Below are 23537 nucleotides of genomic sequence, written 5' to 3'. Positions count from 1 at the left end.
ATCTGAAGCACAAACGTCTTTTTCTGGCTGTGACCAGCAAATAATTAAGATCTCATGGGTATATGGCAAGACCTGATGGCCTTTTGATTTTTATCTTTTATTTCCACAACATGCCTTCTGAATAACCAGAAAGAATATTCATAATATTCCCCTAACTAGTTTCTCATACCTCTCTCTGCTTTAACCTATCTTACTAACATGACTAACATAATCTTTCTTAAATATACTTTGACCATATTACCATATCACAAATCTTCACTGGTTCTTGTTCACTAGAGGGTAAGTTCTAAAGTTCTTAGTCTGCTATTCAAGGTTCCTCTGTTTGCAATTTATTTTTCCATCCTTATCATCTCTGCAGTGAGAATCTTTTGCTTCTACCAGAATTGTGCCAGACTGCTATAATTCTTTGTCCCTTAGCGATCGATGACTGAAAGAAATTTAAGGCAGTTGAAGGACTTGAAGAGAGGTTAAATGATTTGCCCACATTAAATACTACGATAGATTTCCTGCCTGTTGGGTATTCTTTATATCCCATTATGACAGAATATGGTAGAAGAAACAGAGAAACTTGCGTTCAAATCTGGCCCCGGTACTTACCATGTATTAGTTACTTACCTCCTTTGAGCCTGAATAGCTCTTAGATAAAAATGGGATAACAAAAATAATACCTACCTCATAGAGATGTGGTGAAGTCTAAATAAATTAGTGTAGTATGGGGCATAGTATACAGGGAAGGACCTGTAATGTAGCGAATGCTAGAAAAATGTTAATTCCTCCTCTCCCCCACTCAAATGTCATGTCTCGTATAAAATCAGATAGACATGGTAAGTGCTCAGTAAATATTAAGTAACTGATTATGCTTACCTTCTTAAGTGTTGCTTTGCTTCTGGGATCCCAGCCATATCCTCTTTCAATAAGTACTTCTTAACTCCTAAAACATAATTCTCAATGTATTCCAACCAGTTCAACTGGCGCACATCAAAGTTGAATATCTGAAAAGCAAGAAGAGATTATGGATTGCCAGAATTGCATTGCTGGACACTTTGTCCATTCAGTGAATTTTCTTTTACATAAATGAGGACGTTCAGTTTGGAAGACTTATGTTGGACCTCTCCAAAGGAGATTATTTGAATTGTCATTTCAGAGGCACTGACAATATGGATAAACATTTTCATAGGAATATTTAAACATGGGACAAGCACAAACATTTGACCTTTAGGAAGTCTTGTGAGGGAAATTTGAAGGAACTGGTATTATTCTGGTGAAATGAAGTCTTTACTTCGTTTCAAGTGAATGAGGATTATTTTTTAAAGTGATGAAATAATAAATTAGGAACCAAAACAAATTATGCATCTTTTCCTTTCCATTCTTAAATTTTGATGGGGTCCCCTTGGCCTACCATCCCTTCCTACAATATATCCACTTCATTATGCAGATTAAGGTAAACTTTGGGAAGCAAAGCCTTAAGGAATAGCTAAGCAGAAATTTTATTCCATATTTGCATTAGAGATGTTATCCATTATGTCTTTCAGTGAGCCTTTAAATGAAGCCCTTCAAAAACATTTCTTTTAGAGTTAAGCAGTAAGAAAAGCTTTGCTTCTCTTGGAACGCTAGTACATTTTCTCCTCTTGGACAAAGAATGCCACGAAACTATATATTCCTTGTCAATTTCTCTCCAAAAAGCTCAAGAACAAATTACCTGCTTAACTGCAGTGACTTAGTAGGATCTTGTAGACTACTTATGGATATTCTGTCTTTCATTCTTATCCTTGACTTCCTATTTTAATACATATTTTCCCTGGTTTGATGTTTTATTGTATTTCTATTTTGTTCTTTTATTATATGTGTTTATTGCAAGTTATCTCAAATCTTTGTGAAGTAATTTGGAGCATTAACCCACAGGGCAGATGAGATTAATGAGTTCCAGAGAGCTTCAGAGACTTGTCCAAAAGCTGAATTGCTTTCCAAAAGTAATTCTGTATCACTTTGTTCAGATATGTTTATTTTCCACAGTATCACTAAACATTACTTATTCATCTATATAAACAGAGGCTTTCATTTTTATACGATTTCACATTTTTAAGTCAGATGTCAATGAGGCCCTGGTTTGGAATCATTGTTTCATATGGCGAATCAAGCTGAATTCTGGGCCACACCAGAGTTTAGCAATCACATCCAAGTATTCAGGACTATTACCTTTGCTAAGATATTTTGAAAGTATGTGTTAAATTCACTGCAGCTTTGATTTTTTTCTCACAAAATTTTTGGTTATTTTATGTTAAAATAGTAAAATGTTGAAAATGAAACTCTGAACTCATTACCTTCTGAATTATTTAGATGGGTAAATTCCACGGAGAAAATGCAATAAAGATAAGGCTACAAAAAATGTGAAGCTAATTTTTAAACTAATTTTACAATAGCTTGAAGGGTTTTTGTTTGTTTGTTTGTTTTAATAAGCTGGTTTGATCATGATCCATGCATTTCAAACACAAACGCTTAGAAGAATTTTGTCTATACAAGGTATAGAAACATTTCTGAAAATAGCTCTATTTCATGTCAATTTTAGAGGTACTCAGCAAAGATTTTAGTTAAAATATCCCTCCAAATCTCACCTGGTGTATTTGACATAACATCTGTGGGATCTGACTTTGCAAGTAACCCTTAGGTTTCATGACATGAACTAATTCTGGGGCTTGGATGTGAGTCATACTCTATATGGCTGGTATGTAGGAGAAAACCCCTAGCTGGCAGGTGAGGCTAGCCACAACGTTTACTTCTCAATATGACTTGGTTTCTTCCACATGCTGTCAAGTGCAAAATAAATCAAGAAATGCTTTTCTCTTTCTTTTAAAAAAATTTTCAGTGAAAAATGTCAATCAAGAGAGTGAAAATTCTAAAGTTTAACTGAAAATTAAGGATCTGCTCAGGGAACACATGGGTCTTTGAGAAAAAAAGAAGAAGATGTACAAAGTATAAAAGATCTCTATATTTGTGAATTTCAGAACATGCAAAGATTTCAGGACCTAATGTTTGTGACTTCCAAGAAGATAGTGTAAAGAAATAAATGGCACTGACGCTAAGCAATTAAAGTGAAGGCCTGTCTTGAGAAATAAAAGTCTGGATTGTTGAAGAAAGACCATTATAGGGAGGAAGATTGACAACGCTAGAGAGAGGGCGATACTGATGGAGGGAGGTCTTAGATAGGACAGAACGCAGAAGCGTACGAGTTAGCTTTAAAAAGATAAGGAAGGAACTGTAGCTTTGGAGAAGCAGATTGATTTTGATTTGACAAGAACAGTGGACGGGAGAGTTTATAAGCAATAAAATTATTATTTTTCATTGAGGTCATATGCTATGGAGGGTAGCCGGAAGATAGAGGTACCGAGGGTTTGTTGAAAAGATAATAGCTACTGGGGATGAGCAGAGGGTTGAAGCAGAGCGTATGAAATGTGACTGCCGAATAGCAGTGAATATCTGTCCAAAGTCCAAGCACTTAGATTTCTTACCAACGTTAAACTTTCTCCTGCAATTGTGTAGATAGCATGGACTGATTTTCTTAGCCCAAAAAAAGAAAAGAAAAAACATCTGTGTACATAACTAACACTTCCTTAGTTCATCAGCTTTCCAGGTCAAATCATTCTAAATTCCAAGAAGGGAAGATCTTCCTGTTGGTGAAATCAGAGTTGTACTTACTCTCTGGTCTTCAGGACTCAGCTCAGACATCAGCATTTCCGTATTGTATGTGCTCCATTCCCAACTCCGGTTGATGAAATACTCCAGCATGGAAATGGTTCTTAAAAGCCGATTCATGAGCTTTGTCATCCTGAGGTAAAGATCAGATAGGAGCAAATATCAGCACACCACCCATGGCTGCTTCCCTGTTACTCCATAGGGATCTATGGCAAATTACTTTTGAGAAAGTATAAAAATTACCCCTCTCCTCTTTCCCCCAATTGCTCATTACAACTCTTGTTCTTTTATTTCCTTCCACGTTAACTCTCGTCGAAGAAGGAAAGGAGATCACTCTAAAGGAACTTATTCTATCAGGCGTATTTAATCCCACCAGGCTCCTCCTCTTCCTCTTTTCTACCATATCTTTCTTGAGTAGCAAAAATTTTAAAAAACGAGCCAGATATCCACCCTTCATGACATACTTTCATTCTCTGAATTCTGAGGTAGACAATTAGAAAACTTATTTTTCTTCTTTATTGTGTGTTCTTAGATTAAAAAAAAAAGATTTATCCGAGGTTTTAGTATTTAACTTCTGAGCACAAGTGGCAACTGTATTAGCATCTGGTGAACTGAAAGCAGCTGTCAACTGTAAGGCAGATTTAAGAGGCAAAGAATTTATTTGTTGATAACCTACTGTGTTAGGCACAGAGCTGACACTTTAAAAAGATATCTCCGTTAATTCTAACATCCCTGTTAGGTAGGTATTTATCTACATTTTTACGAATGGGTAAAGCGAGCCTAAGATAGGTTAAGTCACCACAATAACATCATGTGTCAAAGCCAAGCCATTCCAACCCAGTTTTGACTGACTTCACAAAGCCTCTGCTTTTGTAATCTTACCAGCCTGTGTCCCTTTACTTAAGATGGACCACGTCTTCCAAACCCCTGGTCAGGACGTGGACCAGCTCTGCTGAGTGACCCTCCCAACTTTACAACAACTTACAAAGAACTTTCGTATGTAAACTAATTTGATCCTCACAATATGAGTCTGTGAGGTAGTCAAGATCTATCTTGTTTATCTTCATCTTGCAGAAGGATTAGTAGGTTCAAGATCACATAGCTAATGTTCTAACTAGGTCTTCTGGCTCTAAATCACCTTTGACCTATAGAACGTTTGATTTTTATCTTAGGCCAGTCTTGGTACCTGGTAGAAGTGGTTACTGTAGTTGACTCAGTAACGACTTATGACGCCATTTGGGAATTGGTCTTATTTTTGGTCAAATCCTAATGTCCGTATATCTAATGACTTCTGGAGTTCTTCTCTCATTGTATCATGGAAAACTCTTAGGCAGGAGGTAGAATCATTTTTCCCTGATACAAACATCATGATAGGGTTCCATTTAGCAATTATTATCTAACATCTTTGCTATAAACTGAATATTTGTATCCCTCCCAATTCATTTGTGGAAATCTATTCCCCGCAATGTGACAGTATTTGGAGGGGGAGACTTTGGGAGGTGATTAGCACCCTTGTAAAAGAGACCCCAGCAATCTCCCTCAGCCTCCCCAGCACGTGAGCACATAGAGAGAAGATGGCGGCGTCGGAAGCAGGAAGCGGGCCCTCAGCAGATGCTGAGTCTACCAGCGCTTTGACCTTGGTTTTCCCAGTCTCCAGAACTGAGAAATAGATTTCTGTTGTTTATAAGCCATTCAGACTATGATAGCCCATTATAAGAGCCCAATGGACTAAGACAATCTTTATCTATTCTACAACTCGGATGTAACTGATGGGATTTCAGTGTTTATTTTAAATTTTAAAAATAATCATTGTACCATGATATCATTGTATGTGCAGAACTATACCAGCATAATAGAATTTTTTCAGAATGCATTTATTACTCTCAGGTAGAGAAGGTCTGCTTACTACATAAAATGCAAAAGCCATAAGGGAAAAGAGTGGTTCATTTTCTCACATAAAAATGTAAAAGTTCTTTAGTAATAATAATGATTACTATAGTCTACACTCTCTTGTGTGGAACCCTACAAAATAGTTTTGATTACTATTCCCTTTTTACAGGTGAGGAAGTCAGGATTTAGAGAGGTTAAGGAATTTAAGGCTCATATGGCTAAACTGGTGAAGCCAGGATTTTAATCTGTAAGTCTGACCTCAAACTCCATGCTCTTATGACCTACACTATAGGTGGCTTCCCTTTTCTTACATAAAGCTCCATAATCAAAGCTACAAGATAAGAAGCTGACTGGGAGAAAATATATTAAGTATATATTTACACACACACAAGTTTCCATAAATTAATAAGAACAACTCAATAGAAAAATAGGCGAGGGGCCGGCCTGGTGGCTCAGCGATTAAGTTCGCATGTTCTGTTTCTCAGCGGCCCGGGGTGCAGACACGGCACCACTTGGCAAGCCGTGCTGTGGTAGGTGTCCCACATATAAAGTAGAGGAAGACGGGCACGGATGTTAGCTCAGGGCCAGTCTTCCTCAGCAAAAAGAGGAGGATTGGCAGTAGTTAGCTCAGGGCTAATCTTCCTTAAAAAAAAAAACAAGAAAAAAGAAAGAAAAATAGGCGAGAAGCAGAAGCAGAAAACTTACAGAGGAGAAAATGTGAATGTCACTGAACACGTGACAGCCCAGCCCCTCCAGCACTCAGGGGAGCGCCAAACAAAGGAACAGAGACACCACTCTTTGTCATTAGTCTGACAATTCAAAAAGACTGATTTTTGCAAAGTATGGATGAGGGTAGGAAAGAACAGATTTGTGCTTTCACGTGCTGATGTGGAAGTGCAAACTGAAGGACCCTTCCTTTAGTGCAACCCTGTAGTAGTTTCAAATCCAGATAACTGCCAGTCTAGCAACCATGCTCCTCAGCATCCACCCCAGACCCAGCGGCACATTCTGCAAAAATGCATGTGCACTGATAACCGTTGCCCTGTTGTTTGTCATAGGGGAAAAAAAAGACAACGGTAGGCAGAATGACTTAGATTTTCATGGAACATTAGTGAAAAAAGTTGCAAAATATGTAGGATTGATTTATATACATACACACTTACCTCAAAGCAAAACTACATATGTCCCTATTTGGTTGTAAATGCATAGAAGATTACACACAAACACACTGGGGTAGGGAAGGGTCTGGAAGGATTCTAGCATTTTCTGCCATAAAGATTATTCTTAAAATTCCTATCACAAACAAACCTATCCATTTCCCACAAATATTACAACTTAATTTCTCACAAACAAAATTCATGATGATTTTGATGGGGTCCCTTCCTCCTGTGTTCTTTTTTTCTATTTACTGAACTTTGCTTTTTATCCAGGTCTTCTTCCAACTGTGATATATTCTAAAGGCTTCAGCATTTCTGCCTACAATGTTTGCTTTTTCTTCTTTTCCTGTCTCTAATAAGCCCATGCAAACATCTTTCCCGGAGACACAGAGTCCCCTTTTCATCTTGCTCAAGAAGAAACTGACAGTTACTGAGTTATGAGCTTTAAATATGGTCTCAGAAAATCTGGATAAACTCTACATTGCCCAAGTTTCAGACATTTGCCGTGCCAATAAGGATGGAAATTAAACGCGCTGAGAAAGACTTCCTCTTACAAAGGGGCTAGCCAGAAGGCAATACAATGGTGCTTCTGATTCTTGATCGCAGGAATTGCCTTTGGGAATGATGATAATGATGGCTCTTCAGACACATGTAATATTATTCAAGTGAGACAGAGAGGAAGGGATACGTTCTATGTCTCACGGCTAGGTGGTGACACAACTGCCTCAGCATCAGCACACTTTTCTCTCTACCTAGTTCCCTGTAATTTCTTTACTCTTCTCTAGGTGGCAGTCAATCTAGCTCAGGTTTCTCCAAATCTGTCCTCGGTCGCTTCCTTTGAGCCTTTAAATCCTTCCCCTAGCTTCTATTTCCTCACTTGTAAAATTGAAATGATGAGAATATCCTCCTTGGGTTGTTGTGAGAACAAAAATGAGATCATCACCCATCATCCCATGTGTGGATCAGGGAGGCTGTTCCCATTCTTGTACATTTTAAGATTAACAATTTAGAAAACTCCAGACAAAGAGTCTCAGTTGCTTTTCTTTTTGGGTGAATGATTACTTGCTGAATTTATCAAGTAAGTTCCTTAACACTTAACTGCTGTTATTATGATGGAGGATTTTTAAGGTAGCTGTCCTTTGGGGCTTCATCACTACCTATACCTATTGTCCCCAAATTTATGAATATATGTGTTAGATTCAGTTGTCACCTCTGATCCCCAGCTGAAGGGAAGACTAAGGACTCTGGGGCCTTAATCTTCCCTGCAGTGACACTCTTAAAGCTATGACCCAACCTCTCACCTGGGCTTCCTTCCTGTGAGCCACAGATAGATGTCATAGATCATGGCAGGGGCTCGGTGACTGACTGCATTCCAGTAATGGACTGTGATGGTGTTGGCTGTGAAGTCAGCATGTGGCCTCCTAAAAGCTTTCTCAAATGGGATTTTTTCGAAGGTTGACAAGACTTGGCATCCTGGGGAAAAAACCAACAGAATAAGTGCTAAGTCTAGGAGCATATAAACTCATTGTGGTGGATGGCATTTACAATGGGTCAAAATAATAAAGACTAAAGATCTGCAGTGTAGCATCAAGAATCAATTTCTGAGAACAATATTAAGACTTTTATGCTGGGCAAGTGGTCACCTGCAAAATCAAACAATGTGAGTGGGTTAAGAATTGGATCTTTTTCTTGAAACATTTACTCTAAGACTACTTCTTGGGGAAATAGTTTTAGTCCATACAGTGAGGTATTGTTCAGAAAAACTTAAATCCATCATTCAATTCCAAGGTTATCTAGTCTATTCTGAAACCCTCAAGTCAGAACCTAGGGACCTTATTTCCTTGGCTGGATCATTACTTGCACAACCGTCAGGAAATTTCTTAACATTTCACCGAAACAAGTTTTTACCTAATAAAATTAAGTAAAAGAGAGAATATAAAGGCAGGATTTCTTTGCACTGGTTGACTTTAAATATCACAGTCTTCTACTTTTTTGGTATTCCTACTTCTCTGGGAATATGTCAGACTCGATTGTCCACTCTTGTCTCTAGAGTTTTTTCATAATCATCTTTTTCTTTTTATATTGTTACTTAGATAAAGCCTAGTTAAAAACTTTTTTTAAAGAATGTCTTTATATTTTTTAAATTTTTTTTAACGATTGGCACCTGAGCTAACAACTGTTGCCAATCTTGGTTTTTTTTTCTGCTTTTTCTCCCCAAATCCCCCCAGTACATAGTTGTATATTCTAGTTGTGGGTCCTTCTAGTTGTGGCATGTGGGACGCCGCCTCAGCATGGCCTGATGAGTGGTGCCTTGTCTGAGCCCAGGATCCGAACCGGCGAGACCGTGGGCCCCGGAAACAGAGCAAGAACTTAAACACTCGGCCATGGGACCAGCCCCTAGTTAAAAACTTCTAATGTACATTTGTAAATTCAACAATTCTTTTCAAAAGATATTCATTTGAATTCAATTTTGATTTTATTTATGTAGAATTTTCAAAGAAAATGCCTAAGTCCATTATTTGATTATGATGAAGACATCAGTGATTATGGCGATATGATTTCTGTCCTCCTTAAAAGACACTACCTGGAAATCTATATGAAAAATATACACCCTGTACAGAAAAGATTTCAAGAAACATCTGATCCATGAATCTGAACTCTTTTCTTCCCAAAGGGATTCATATTCACTTTTAAGAATCACTAGTGGCGTGGTTATTGCACATTCAAGAGAGGCAAGAGATCTGTTTTCTACTTCTGTTTCAGGCGCCAGCTCCCCACATGAATTCGAATAGATGGCACTCTCTCTGGGCCTCCTACATGAAATAAAGTGAGCGCTGTTTATTTTAGATTATTTTTAAGATCACTTTTAACTATGACATTCTGTAATTTGATAAAACAGATCATAAGCGTTTTCAGCACGGAAGACTATTTTGAGTCTCAGAAATGGAATTTACATGTAGCACCTTTTTATTTAAGAACTTAAGATATCCTGTTTGCTTCTATTAATGCCTCCTTTTCTGGGTGAAATCTTAATTCTGTTACTGAGGTAGAGGAGATTTATTTTTATTTCCAGATGTTTTTAGAACTATGTAGAGACATGCTCTAATAACTGGATATATGATCTAAAGAACTTTGACAGTAGTAGATCATTTCATTTCATTTTTACTGAAGTAAAAACTCTGCAAATAGAATAGCACAGTAGAGTGCTCTGAATTGAAAATCAGATTCTAGCAAATCAAGTACATTTAATTTTTTTCTACACCTAGTACCTAAACAACAGCTAGATGATCTAAAAGTTTCAGATATTCACAAGAAAATCAACTCCTAAATTGACAAAGGAATACAGAATCGGTTAGCTAACTTTCTATGATAGGCAGGATTAACTACTTCAATTCAACAAGATACTTTCAAGGTCACACTTATGGCTAATTGCATAAATTAATGAAGAGTATCACTGACTCGATAACGAAAGTTAGTATTATTGGGCTTTTCTAAATCTACTTGGTCATTGATCATTTCGCATTCTCAGTGATGTGGCAAGGGGGCAAGAGATGTGTGCATGGGAGCAGGTGCCTCAGTGAGAAGAGTGTTGTATCACTGACATTGCTTATAATTGCTGGCTTTTACTTGGCTTTATTTATTTTTAAATCTCTATAGCCAATGGACTCCTTATTGCTTACAATCATGCAAATGTTCCCACTGGCCCCTTTCTTTGGTATATCATAGTACCTTCTAGTTAACTCTTACGCATTTACAATTTGCAATTATTTTATCTCTTTGCTTATTTTTCTTGTCTTTTCCCCACTAGACTCTAAGCTCCATGACCCACTTTGTCTATTCTCTCCCCTGTGGCAGATACTAATAGTGTATGGGCAGACGCCAGCAGTTATGTAGTTACATTGCCATAGTCACTCACCCATTTTGCCCCAGTTACATGGATTGAGGTTACCAGATGTACAGTGGTAGATTAACGTTGACTTAGGTCTGGAAAATGAAATAAAAGTTAGATAAATACAACAAAATGAAGAACTAATGAAGGAAAGATAAGGGAAAATAACATTTAGACAAGGTTGCTTCAATAATTCCCATGACTAAGGCAACGTATGAAACACTTCCGTCTCTTGTTCCTTTTTTGGGTTAATAAACAAAAGGGAAGAAGTCTAGGAAAAGTGTGTGTGTGTGAAAGAGATGCCAACTAGGGTGACATATGTATAGAGCAAATGGAGGTACCATGACGATGAGAAAGCAGATTGTATTTCTAACTTCTGGACATGTTTATTGGGCAAAAATATAGACTATGTTTTCTCCTAAATCCAGTTAAGCCCTGCTGAATTGGAAATACCTGAATGCCTGACTTCAAATGAGAAAATTTTAATTCTGTTTACCATTTACTAGTAGAGGCAAATATAAAAATAACCTATTTTTTTTTTGGACTAGGAAACACCCACACACATGGATCTGAACTTTGGCATTTATCAGGAACTGGGCAGTTCAATAAATTATAAAATATGTTCTTATTTCATCTATTTCTCTCTCCTTTGCCTTAAAAAAGGAATCCGTATTTCAGATTACTGAATAGAAAGAAAAGCTTTTTGGTTATCAAGAATTTTATGGTTAAATGAATTAGAGAATCTATTACTTTATGATCGACATAGAAGTAAGCAGTATTTATAAAATAACTCAATGCATATATGATGGCATATTTGGAACTATGTAAAATATTGAAACAGATGCCCTCTCACATTTAGGGTATTCCACAATAAAATGAATACTGTATTTTGAAAATAAGCCTAACATATTCACCCTCCTCCTCCTCAAATCCTTGAAAGCCGGCTTAAGCATCCACACCTGTGAACTGCCGTGTACCACCCTACAGCCAAGGTGAGGTTGATGACTGTATCAACCGGAATTAAATCTGCCACAGCCAGCGGAGAGGCTCTTATGGCCCGAAGAAACCCTCTCCCAGCCTGCACAGGAAAAAGAACATAAAATATTGAACCAGGTCTTAAGTAACAGCTGAGGCTAATGTATCTATCAGACAGATAATACTAATGCTGTTAGAAACAATAGCTAACGTTAATTCACTACATAGTAGGTTATTGTGCTGAGGCTGACTTCTCTCAGCCTATCCAACCTCCCAGCTCAGTTCATCTCAAGTGCCGTTATTTCCATGAACCACTAGTGGTCCTCAGGTTTCTTTAGGGAGTGAAATTCACCAAATTTGTGAGAGGTTAATATATTTACTTAATTAACAAACACTAAGCATAGGTTTTCACATCTTAAAAATCAATTCATAAGACATTTTAAGAATTAAGGTTTCCCAAATTTCCCATTAATATTAATTTACCATTTCTTAAACAATATTTGTTTTCTGCCAGTGCTTACTAACTTAAAAGCAACAGTAGACACTAAAAGCTTAAGAAATATTTATTTTAAAACATTAAGAAAATTCCACCATTTAACAAAAATTTTCTGTTACTTGGGAAAAGGCCACCATTATTTACTTGTTTTCAGTATCTTCGTTTACCTCAAAGAGCACTCATGTTATTCAGATGCAAGAATTGGGAGTTATTCACATTAATACATGTCATGTCAATAATTAGATGTCAGTTAATAAATAAAAAGTCATGTTTATAGACTTTATGAGATAACTGATTATTTATACCCTGCATGTTTCCATCATTGATTTGCAGTGGTTAGCACTTTCTTATGTTTCTAATTTCCACTTTCTTGTAACTGATTCCCCTTCCTTTGGACACAAGAAACCACTTTGGAAAATTTTAGAAAATTTGAATAAATGTACAGCTTTGTAAACAATGTAATGAAACTCACTCTGGGATCATGTTAAAATAATTTCGTTCTAAGTTACCAAACATTTACCCCAACTAAGGCTTAAAGAAGAAAGAGTTGAAGGCAGGTAAGGAACCGAAAGAGAGTAGCTCCTAGGGGAGAAAAAAGGGAAATCAGAAAGAAGTTCACTGTCACTGTCTTTGACAAGTCATCGCAATTTCCTGTCTTATATTTGTGTTTTGGTTCCTGTTGGACCTAGTTCTGAGAAGAACAGAGGCAGAGTTGGAAGCACAAGATTTCAAATAAGACTAAACTCAGTTAGAGAATTGAATTCCTATTCATTGCTCTAAAGAGTAGAGTTGTGGTCCTGGTGAGAGGGTTATTGTTGAAAAGTGTTTCTATAGTCATAAATTTTTGTATTTGAAAGATTTGCTCCAATTGGTAGTTCTCATATCTATTGAGAACTGGTTATTGATGTAATTTATGTATGTATATAATTTCTATCCAAACACATGTAAGCTCTTGTATGTGTTTTATAATCGAGAATTTAATAATCTTTGCAAATATGATTTTTATTGCATCCCCAATTCGCGAAACTAATGCAAGCTATTAATAAACAGCAAAAAGCAGGAAACACCCCCATCTTGTGGTAACTAACGGGAAATACACACGTGGTCCTTGATGCTCAAAGACTTTCCAAAAAACGCCCTCCTAAAAAGTGATGCAATCACAGTACCTCTGTTTTCCTGATAATAAAACCCACAAATAATAAATGCTAATTTCATCCTGCCTCTATTTTTCAACCCGCAAAATTGAGATAGGTTGCTTCAATTGTAGTTAGTATAGTAACATTTATGGTTTTGGATCAATGGAGCTAAGCCAACACTAAGTATCTTGTTATCATCCCTCCACTACATTTCAAGGAGTTATTTCCAATCACTATACATACCGCAACAATCATCCCATTAGGTCCATTTAGGTTATCAACCCAACCCTAAAAAAAAAAAAAAAAAGATCTCTATTGGTTACACGTCAGAAAATTATCATACCTTTGGAATATCTGCATGTAATCTTAATAAATTTCAAACAAGAGCACTGAAACTCCAGCCCATAGAACTGTCTAATCCAGGATTTCTAAGATCAAAAATAAAGATCAGGGGCTGGCCCCGTGGCCGAGTGGTTAAGCTCGCGCGCTCCGCTGCAGGCGTCCCAGTGTTTCGTTGGTTCGAATCCTGGGCGCGGACATGGCACTGCTCATCAAACCACGCTGAGGCAGCGTCCCACATACCACAACTAGAAGAACCCACAACGAGAAATATACAACTATGTACTGGGGGGGCTTTGGGGAGAAGAAGGAAAAAATAAAATCTTTAAAAAAAAAAATAAAGATCAATGGCAAGGCATTGGCTATTTTCTACACTTTATTTGTGTAAGAATTAAAATTCTGCCAGCATTTTTTTCATAGCAGGAGGCATGGATGGTTTCAAGTTGTTTTATGATATCTTCAGGGCTAAATTGGACCTTGTGTTAATATCGTAATTTGCTAACCAATTCATTGACCATCACTTTCCTCAACTTAGGGCCTGATTTTAACTCCCAGAGGAACATTTCAAACATGAATGGTAGGAATTAACCATTTCCTGAAAGTTTTAAGAGTCATAGCATCCATATTATATATATATATATATATGTATTTATTTCTATACAATTACACACATATTTATATATATTAGCTTAGTGATGTTAGAGGACAGGTTATGTTTAGGAGCAGTTAGAGAGAAAAGTCTTTTCGAGTTTGTCTCCTAAGCCCTGAGCAAGTCAGTTGACCTTATTATGTCTGTTTCTTTATCTGTAAAAGTCAAAATGTGCGTGTAAAATGGGAGAGGAGAGAGAATAAACGAGACAATGAAGGCAGTAATATTTTTTGAGCCTTTTACTAAGGATCAGGCCACTGCACTAAGCCTTCCTCATACATTATCTCATTTGATCAACTCTCCAACGTGGGCAGTATTAGCCCAGTTTTACAGATGAGACAACTCAAAAGCCTGCACTGTCAGTAAGTAGTAGGGCTTGACTTTACCTGGTCCTAATGCTTCACAGAATTGCTTCAAAGAAGATGGAGTAATTCAAAGTACTTTCAAAAGGATACAGCAGTATACAGAGGTAAAAAGTATTACTCCTAAACCAAGAATCTTCTGTGAGCTTTGTGATTCCTATTTACTCTGGCAGTTGAAATACTACCAATATGGTCATCAAGAGCATCCTGGTCTAGTTAAACTATAATGGGAAAGCCAAGAACTGAAACTATCTCCCCTGGAAATTTTGAGGCTGGAGTTAATGAGAAGGCAATTCCAGACATCCACTCAACTGTAGGACAGTCAGCGTAACTCCCAGGGGAGCCTCGTACTGGATAAACCCTGAACTCAACGTGGAATTTTGCCCTAATACAATGAGTTTGTGTTTAATTTGCTCAGTTATACATCTTGAGAAGAAAAAAGAAAAAAAGAAAAGAAGAAAAGGACATCAGAAAGGAATTGGGCTAGAAAGATGCCGGTTGGGAAGCAAAGCATGGGATGCAGGTGAGTGGGCTTACTGGGAAAGGCTCCTGCCAGGTTGCTCCCACAATGGAGGGCCTTATGATGGCGATATTTAGGTTCCCGCTCTCCTGCTGTACCACCATCTCTCCCAGGGCCTTGGTGTAGGTGTAAGTATTGGGCCAATCCCCCATCAGCTTGGGTGCAATCTCATCAACAATGGCGTCGTCCCACCACCTGAAGGGAGTCAGAGTAAAAAAAGAATTCTAGCAACTCACGTTAAACAACAGCAACACACATTAGACAATCGACCGAAAAGAAACTGTGACACACAGACAAGCAAACAAAACTTCCACTTTCCAGCTTGAGTTCTGGAATTCAGAACACTCACAGGACACCAAGGCTGACTATGTACCTGTTCAAATCATGCGTGATGGATGAGCTCTTTGTTGTCCACTGCTAAGCCCAATCCTACCAGTTGAACCTCCCGCCTAGATAGATAAATTCAAGAGCGATACAACCTACTACTTTATTACATATAATCTCTAATTATCTTCAATCACTTTCTCTCCAACAAGTTCATAAGTATATTCTTTGAACATATTTGTGAGTGCCAATCGTGTGCCCAGAAGCACGCTAGGTGCTGTGTTTGTGGAGCGCAGAGGCTCTCTGGTTCAAAGAGCTTCAGTGGCATCACCTCCATTCAGTGTTCTCCAATTAAAACTTAGGGCATCAGTCTCGCAACCTTTAGCTTTTAATTTTTAAAGTTTCATTCAATGCTTCACCAAACAAAAGCAACTACATTTTGCAGATTTATAATCTGTTTTAGCAATTCTGTGAAATGTATTTTGAAGGTCTGTTTAGAGTCTATGCTAATAAGTTGGTAATTATTTCTAGAGAATTCCAATGAATTCTGAAGTGCTCTAATAACTATTAATAGTCTGCCAAGTGGAATGATATTACTCTGAAGCAGCTTTCCTAGAGAGATTATTGAATACCTCTACTGAAAAGAAGACATGTATCATGAATAACTGAGTTACCATGGCATCAGCCTAACCCGTTTTTTAAAGATGTCAGAACCATTTTGATAATCCCAAAATCTATTTGCACTTCTCTGGGAGCAGTAACAGTATTTGTCAGTTCAATATTTAATGTTTCCCTTAGCTGGTAGATCTATTTGGTTAAACTTTTGATATAATACAGTTTTTAAAAATTAGCCTACCTGAATATGTTCGTGTGATTTGTATAATCAATGTGTTTGGTACCTTTATGCTTATTTTTGGGGGCCAGGTACAGTCCTTCTATTTAGGTTGTAGAAAAATCTTAGCGGTTACCGTTTTTCTCCCGTTGACACACTGTTGATCGTTTAAGATGTGCTTATTGCCAAGACTTATTCGGAAACACAACTCTCACTCTTAATAACTCTTATTTGATACTGGAATGAAACAGGAGCACTGTCTATAACGTTTTGGTTTTCCTTGCTTGCTGTTACTAGTTCTGAGTATTTTCTAGATACTCAAGTATCTCTTGATTTAAACTGAATAGGGAAAGGCTGAGAAGTTTCTAGAACTAAAAACAACTCCAAACACTTAGAAAAATGGAAGACACTCCAATTATATGGCCAGCGGAGGGTTGGGAGAGTGTGTGGGAATGTGCAGGCAACCTCTCCATCTTTATAATGATGTTACCTTTACCTCATCTTATTTGTGGCTCAACAGAGGATTAACTGACCTAACACCATTTTCTTTCACCTGCAAAAACAGAAAGGTTATCCAAACCAGGTTAGAAGAAACACAGCCTAATTTCAATAAGGCTGGAAAGAAGAACATTCTAAGAAAAAATCAGAACCCAGCAATGCACTAGGATTGTATGTCACATGGCTGGGATCAGTTGCCGTCATGGATGTTGGTGTGCACGGAAAGGGTGACACTTGGAGGCTTTACCAAGTTTTATGAGTTAGCTGTCTTGGAAAATATTGGTTTCATAGGTATCGGAGAACACAAATGTGAAAGCACTTGTACTGTAGTTGACCTGCCTCCACTATTTCTAGCTCTACCTGTATTCTACTGTATCATCTTCTCATTTCCTCCATTTTTACTCATGAAAAATGGCAATAGTTACCTCTCTTCTAAATTCTCAAGTTTTCATAAAGACAAACAAGAATAATCACAACTGCAATGAAAGCTATTTGATGAAACGAAATGAGCCAATGAACCTAAAGCATTCTTATTTTCATAAAACAACCAAAGAGCATATATCTACATAGGTAATAGTTTTAAAATATCTTTTATAATATAGCCAAACAGACCATTGCCCATCTCATCCACCCACTTCCTGGGTCCAGAGAAGAGCTTAGTGTAACAAGTATGCACATCCATTGGTTATGCGGTGCCATTTTTGGGACCTATAATCAGTTCATGCTCCTCTTTACCAAAGTTTGATTTGCTGCTTTTGTTTGTGTGTTTGTTTGCTTTAAAGGTTGGCACCTGAGCTAACAACTGTTGGCAATCTTTTTTTTTTTTTCTGCTTTTTCTCCCCAAATCCCCCCAGTATATATTTGTATATTTCAGTTGAGGGTCCTTCTAGTTGAGGCATGTGGGACGCCACCTCAGCGTGGCCTGATGAATGGTGCCATGTTGGCGTGCAGGATCCAAACCAGTGAAACCCCAGGCTGCTGAAGCGGAGGGCATGAACTTAACCACTCGGCCACGGGGCCAGCCCCTCAATTGGTTTTTAAAACAGTAAACAACTCAACGTGGAAAGAAGACACCACACAAAGCCAAAACACATTTCTGAAATTAACCAAATGCCCTTCAGTGTACACAATTTCCTCTAAATAATACTATCAACTTTTGGTTTGAAAGTTATTGAATCAACCTCATATTATTATTAGTAATTTCATAATTTATGTGTTCACTAAATGAAATGGCAAGAGGAATGTGCATTTTTCCTCCTAGTTTTCTTATTCAATAATCAGGGCAAACCCAGTGGTATATCAGGAAAAGCTCTCTGGGGAGTAAGCACTGGACACATTGCTCCCGGTAACGTTTACTCTCTGTCTCTTGCCTGGATTATGCTCCTCCCTTGACTATTGCAATTATCATGCTGTATGTACTTGCTCACGTGCCTGTTGCCCCACTTTACAGTGAGTCCAGGAGGGTAGGGATGATGCTTTTTATCTCTGTATCCAATCACCTTTCTGTGCCCAGGAACCAGCTACCTTATTCAGTACGTAAATGGGTGACCTCCCATATGACAGTCTTGCTGGGCTGATTTGTGTTCTGTGTAAGGTTTTGGGAAGCTGAGATGGACAATGATAGGAGAGAACGGGTGAACTCAGAAGGAGGTGAGGTTGTAGGGAGACTGCGGGAAGGGAAGGAGAGAGATGTCTTTGTAGAGAATGAAGCAAAATTGGAAGTTGGAGGGTCCAGTGGCAGTGGTGAAAAGTGTTGAGAAGCTGAAGGGCTAAATGTTGACCTACTTCAATTTGTCAGAGTGGGCTTCGGAGTAAATTTAACCGGCTCCAAAGTAAATTTAAACTGACTGGGGACAGGGGAATATCTGAGCCTAGTGCTGGTGGTGAATTGGCCTCTGTATTTCCCTCCAGACTTTACTGAGCACCTCAACTGGCCTCCAATGGCTTGACAACATGAAAATTATTCCGTTTGTTTAAGAAACAATCTACCATTGTATTTAAAGTCCACAGAATTTTCAATTTTTGGTCGGCTGCTTAGATGCCATCTTAAGGTTATACAATCCTGAGAATAAAAGCACAGATGCTAAAATTAGCTTTTTCCTTTCCCCTAGAATAGATCCGCTTTCTTAGTGTTCACAGTGTGTTCTCTAGCACCGAGGTAAAACCACTTGCCTAAGTCTGACCTCCTTTCATATTTCCCAAAGGGCTGTTCTGGGACTTGTCAGCTGCAGGCAGCCTTCATTGTCCCTGCTTCTCACCCTCCACCCGCAGCGCACCTGCCACAGCTGATTGCAATCGGCGTTTGATCAAGAAACACCTTTTCTTTTTCACATGACAGATTAGCTGCATCTTCTGGTGGCCAGGGAGCTTCAACAGTGTGATTTTTAGTAGGTACAAATCTATCGGGAACTTTTTAGTCAATTAAAGCATCTAGGAATTGAAAGACAACAGAAGGTGAGGGGAGTGGGGAAAGGAGGGCGCATTGGTTACTGGAATATGAATGAATCCATCTCTAATGAAAACTGTTAGATGAGTAAGCACTTTATGGCACTACTTCCCAAACTTGCCTGCTCATAAGGAAGACTGAATGGGGCCTCTGATAAAAATCCAGATTCCTGAGTACCATTTTAGAACCCCTAAATCAACCTTCAGGGGTGATAATCTGATAATCTGTATTTTAACACGTCCTGGTGATTCTTATGGTCAGGCAAACTGGGGAATCACTCATTTAAAAGAACTCTACTCCACTCCACAAATTTATGTCATTAAGACGTGACTAAATTGGGATTAGCTTTCAAAAAGGCATTGCCCCTTGGAATAAAAATTTCAGTAGAATGGAACTTTAAAAGAATGAAATCCCTGGTACTAGAAATGTAAGCTGTGACAATTATGCATATTCTAAACCGATCGCTGATGAACTAAGTGCGAGCCCATATGCAAAGCGGTAGCCACGTCCTATTGGTTTTTCTCTTCCAAAATCTATGAGTGTTTTTCATTTCTGTTGCCACTCCCCAGTTCTAGTCCTCCACACCACTCTCTCTCAGGTAATGGTGCTCCCTGCCTTTGGTGACTCCCCGTGTTAATCTACCCGCCTTTGCCCTCCATGACCATATTCATGTACCTAAAGCCCATTTTCATCAAGGTCTTTCCTTGATTCAAATAAAATGAAACAAAAACCAAAAACCACACACACACACAGAGACATGGACACATACACACATACGCCCCCTTCTTCAATGGATGCCCATTGCCTGTAGAATTAAATACGGTCCTCTGCATGGTGTTCAAAATCTCCAGTATGGCCCCAGCCTACCTCTCCAGCTTGCTCTCTAACAGCTTGACTACACATAACATATGTGCTGCCAAAAGGGGCTTACAGCTATACCCCAAATGTGCCCCCAGTTTTCCCACTCCAGTTGCCCTGCCTGGTATGTGCCCCCCTCTCACCTCTCCACACTGTGCCTATTCCTCCAAGTCTGTCTCCTATGCCTATCTTTCTTTTTTTTTTCATTCTTCTCCCCAAAGCCCCCCAGTACGCAGTCATATATTCTAGTTGTGAATGCCTCTGGTTGTGCTATGTGGGACGCCACCTCAGCGGTGCCATGTCTGCACCCAGGATCCGAACCAGTGAAATTCTGGGCTGCCCAAGTGGAATGGAGCATGAGAACTTAATCACTCGGCCATGGGGCCAGCCCTCCATGCCTCTCTTTCTAGAGTCTTTCTACCTCCCCCAACTCCATCAATCTTAGTGTGTCACAGTTCCTCCAGCACACCCCGCATATAATTCTACCCTGTTCTATTCACGTTCGATTGTGAGCTCCTGGAAAGCCCAGTCTACAGCTTAGGAAAGTGCCTTTTAATCTCTGACACTGCCAATTTTGTGGGTGTACCAGAAAGACAGTAGTCATGTAGCTAGAATCACGTGGACATGGGGCAAAACTGTCTCTGTGACTTACTAGCTGAGAGACTTCGGAAGGGTCCTTAGCCTTTCTGACCTTTTGTTCCTTTATCAGGACAGTAGTGATAAAAGTATCAACCTTACAATATTATGTTAAGGAACTAAATGTCTGTAAAAGTGTCTTTGCTCAATGATGATTCACAGTTATCCTTCCATTCTTAATGTGTATTTACTAGATTGATTTGAGTATATTAAACAAAACAGTAAATATTGATGGATCCATTTTTCTAGTTCCTAACTCTAGTTATTTCAAGTTTTTATACAGGTGCAAAAGCCCTTTTCTTCTACACTCGCTCTGCTAAGAGGAGTTACCTTTGCCTGAAAAATAGGGAAAGAACCAACCCCAAAGCCCTATCATTCCTGGTCAGTTATATGCATTTTTCAAAATAAGCATTCCACTTAAGCTGTTATTCTGGAAAACTGGAATTTCACTGGCAATCCCTGACCCATTTATGCACATGAGTTTCCAAGGGTAAATATCACCTACTGTGTAGAAGCTGCATATAAGATAAAAGCCTTTGTTGCAGCATGTTGAGCATCACTTGGCTTACAGGGGAAATCAGAGCGGTGGTCTTATAGTTGCTGCACTCAGCATCTCCTTTCTTGGGGACTGGGATGCATAGTGACAGTTTCCAGTCGGTTGGCCATTGTTTTGTTTTCCATATTTGTTGACAAATTCTTGTTAGGATTTTGACAGATTCAGCCTCTGTGGCTTGAAAACATTCTCTCAATATTCCGTATACCCCTGGTACTTATTTCTTCCCAGTATTTTCAGGGCAGCTTTTGCTTCACTTTCTAAAATTGCAGGTTCTTCCTCATAGGAGCATTCTTCAAAGGAATCTGTCATCCTTTTGTCTCCTCTGTGGAGATCTTCAGAGTACTGTTTCCACCTTCCCTTGCTTTTTCTTGATGAGATCGTGTGTGTCCCTGTTGGTTGTTCGGCACTCCTAATCTAGGTTGAAACTTCTCTTTGATTTCTTGAATCTTCTAGAAGAGACCTCTTGTTCCTCCTTTTTTGTTGTTTTCTTCTATCTCTTTGCATTGGCCATCCTAGTTCTCTTTATCTCTGCATGATAGTCACTGAAAAATTCCATTCAGAATTCTAACCCTGCTTTTGTGACCTCGTGCTTGTGCTTCTCAATTGTCTTTAACAATCTGTAGTGTTTCTTATGTCATTCGTCTCTATTTTTCTTTTCTTTTACTTTGGGCATTGTCTTTTCGGCTTCTTCCTTAATGTTTATGGTTTTAGTCTAGAGTTCTTCTGGTTCTCCCTCAATTAAATTTAACAATGTAAATCTGCTTTTTATGTGGCCTTTAAATTCATTGGGGAATGTTGTTTATATTATATTTTGGCACTATGGTTTTTTTTAGCGCTCTTGTTAGCTTTACTCTGATGTTTGATATGAACAGTTCGTGGTCAGTTCCATAGTCTGCACCTGGTCTTGTTTTGGTAGCGAGAATACAGCGTCTCCATCTCCTGCTTTCACTTACATAGTCTATTTGATGTCTACATTGGCCATCTGATGAGGTCCATGTACACAGTCATCTGTTTGGCTGCTTAAAGCATGTATTTGCAATAGACAGATTGTCAGTTTCACAGAAATCCATGAGCTGATCTCCTGCTGCGTTTCTGATCCCTAGTCCAAATTTTCCAACGTTTAATTCTGCTTTATTTCTACTTTTGCATCCCAGTCGCCTATAATTACAAGCCTATCTTGTTTGGTGTATGATCAATTTCTTCTTGGATACTTGCATAAAAACTTTCAACTTCATCTTCTTCAGCCTCTGTAGTTGGAGCATAGACTTGAATGACGGTTATGTTAACAGGTTTTCCCAGGAGTCTAGCTGATACTATTCAGTCAGAGCTTGCACAAGAGCCCCTCACTGCCTGTGCTATATCGTGCTTCACTATTGGAGCCACTGGGTTTCTTCTGAGTTTGTCATTTCCAGATTAGAACACTTTGTAGTTGTCTGACTGAAAGTGTCCCATTCTAGTCCATTTTAGTTCACTAACACCAAGCACGGTGATATTTAAACATTCCATTTCTTGCTTTACAATTTCCAGGTTACCTTGGCTCATGCTTCTCATGTTCCATGTTCCAATCGGATGTCTGGTACAACCTCAGACTTTCCTCTCAACTTCGTGCACTTCAGCTGCTGGATGTCCTTCAACTTTAGTCTACTTGCGTCATTAGCAACAGCGCTATTTGTACCTGTTCTTTGCTCTTCCCCAGGAGCTGTTTGAGTGCCTTCCGACCTGGGGGTGTCATCTTCCAGCACTCTTCATTTTGGACTGTCTCATCATAACGTTCTCAAGGTAAAAGAAAAGAAAGAAAAAAAGGGAAAGCATAACAGTGGTTTACCATTGCCTTCTGCTGCACAGTGCGTGGGTCCAAACCACATGTGTGTGAATCCGTGGTGTCACAATCACCAGATACCAATGAAATGTAGGTGCTCCTGTGAGCCCTAGAGAAAATTAAGCCTGAACTATGACTGGAGGCAAAAATGGTAAAACTAAGGCTGCCCTACTTTGGGCATATCACAAGAAGGCAGGATTCTTTGCAAAAGAGAGTAATGCTGGGAAAAATAGAAGGCAGCAGGAGAAGAGGAAGACCAAATATGAGATGGAATGACTTCATAAAGGAAATCACAGGCATGAGTCTGCAGAAGCTGCGTGGGGCTGTCGAGGACAGGCCATTGTGAACACTCATTGAAAGGGTCACTAGGAGTTGAAGCCAACTTGACAGCACGTAACAATGAATGTACAAGCTAAATATAAAAGCAGAGATGAGTAAGAATGGTGACACAATTACATGATAAAA

The 23537-nt window shown here is 38.7% G+C and overlaps 1 protein-coding gene across 5 annotated transcripts in view; it reads right to left on the bottom strand.

Annotated features, from left to right (window-relative positions):
- FAR2 (fatty acyl-CoA reductase 2) overlaps positions 1-23537 on the bottom strand; it is a 143515-nt gene that overhangs the window by 2563 nt on the left and 117415 nt on the right. For all 5 annotated transcript variants that reach the window (XM_070495087.1, XM_070495088.1, XM_070495091.1 and 2 more), the window contains 7 exons: positions 15121-15298; positions 13477-13521; positions 11586-11704; positions 10654-10721; positions 8039-8210; positions 3694-3823; positions 865-992 (listed from right to left, as the gene is read on the bottom strand). In XM_070495087.1, the coding sequence (XP_070351188.1) occupies positions 865-992; positions 3694-3823; positions 8039-8210; positions 10654-10721; positions 11586-11704; positions 13477-13521; positions 15121-15298 (840 nt within the window). The remainder of the gene's footprint in view (positions 1-864; positions 993-3693; positions 3824-8038; positions 8211-10653; positions 10722-11585; positions 11705-13476; positions 13522-15120; positions 15299-23537) is intronic.

This window comes from Equus asinus, chromosome 22 (genome assembly GCF_041296235.1).
Source record: "Equus asinus isolate D_3611 breed Donkey chromosome 22, EquAss-T2T_v2, whole genome shotgun sequence".
In the NCBI taxonomy this organism is placed as follows: domain Eukaryota; kingdom Metazoa; phylum Chordata; class Mammalia; order Perissodactyla; family Equidae; genus Equus; species Equus asinus.
The sequence above is the reverse complement of the archived record's forward strand: the minus strand, read 5'-3'. Positions and strand labels throughout refer to the sequence as shown.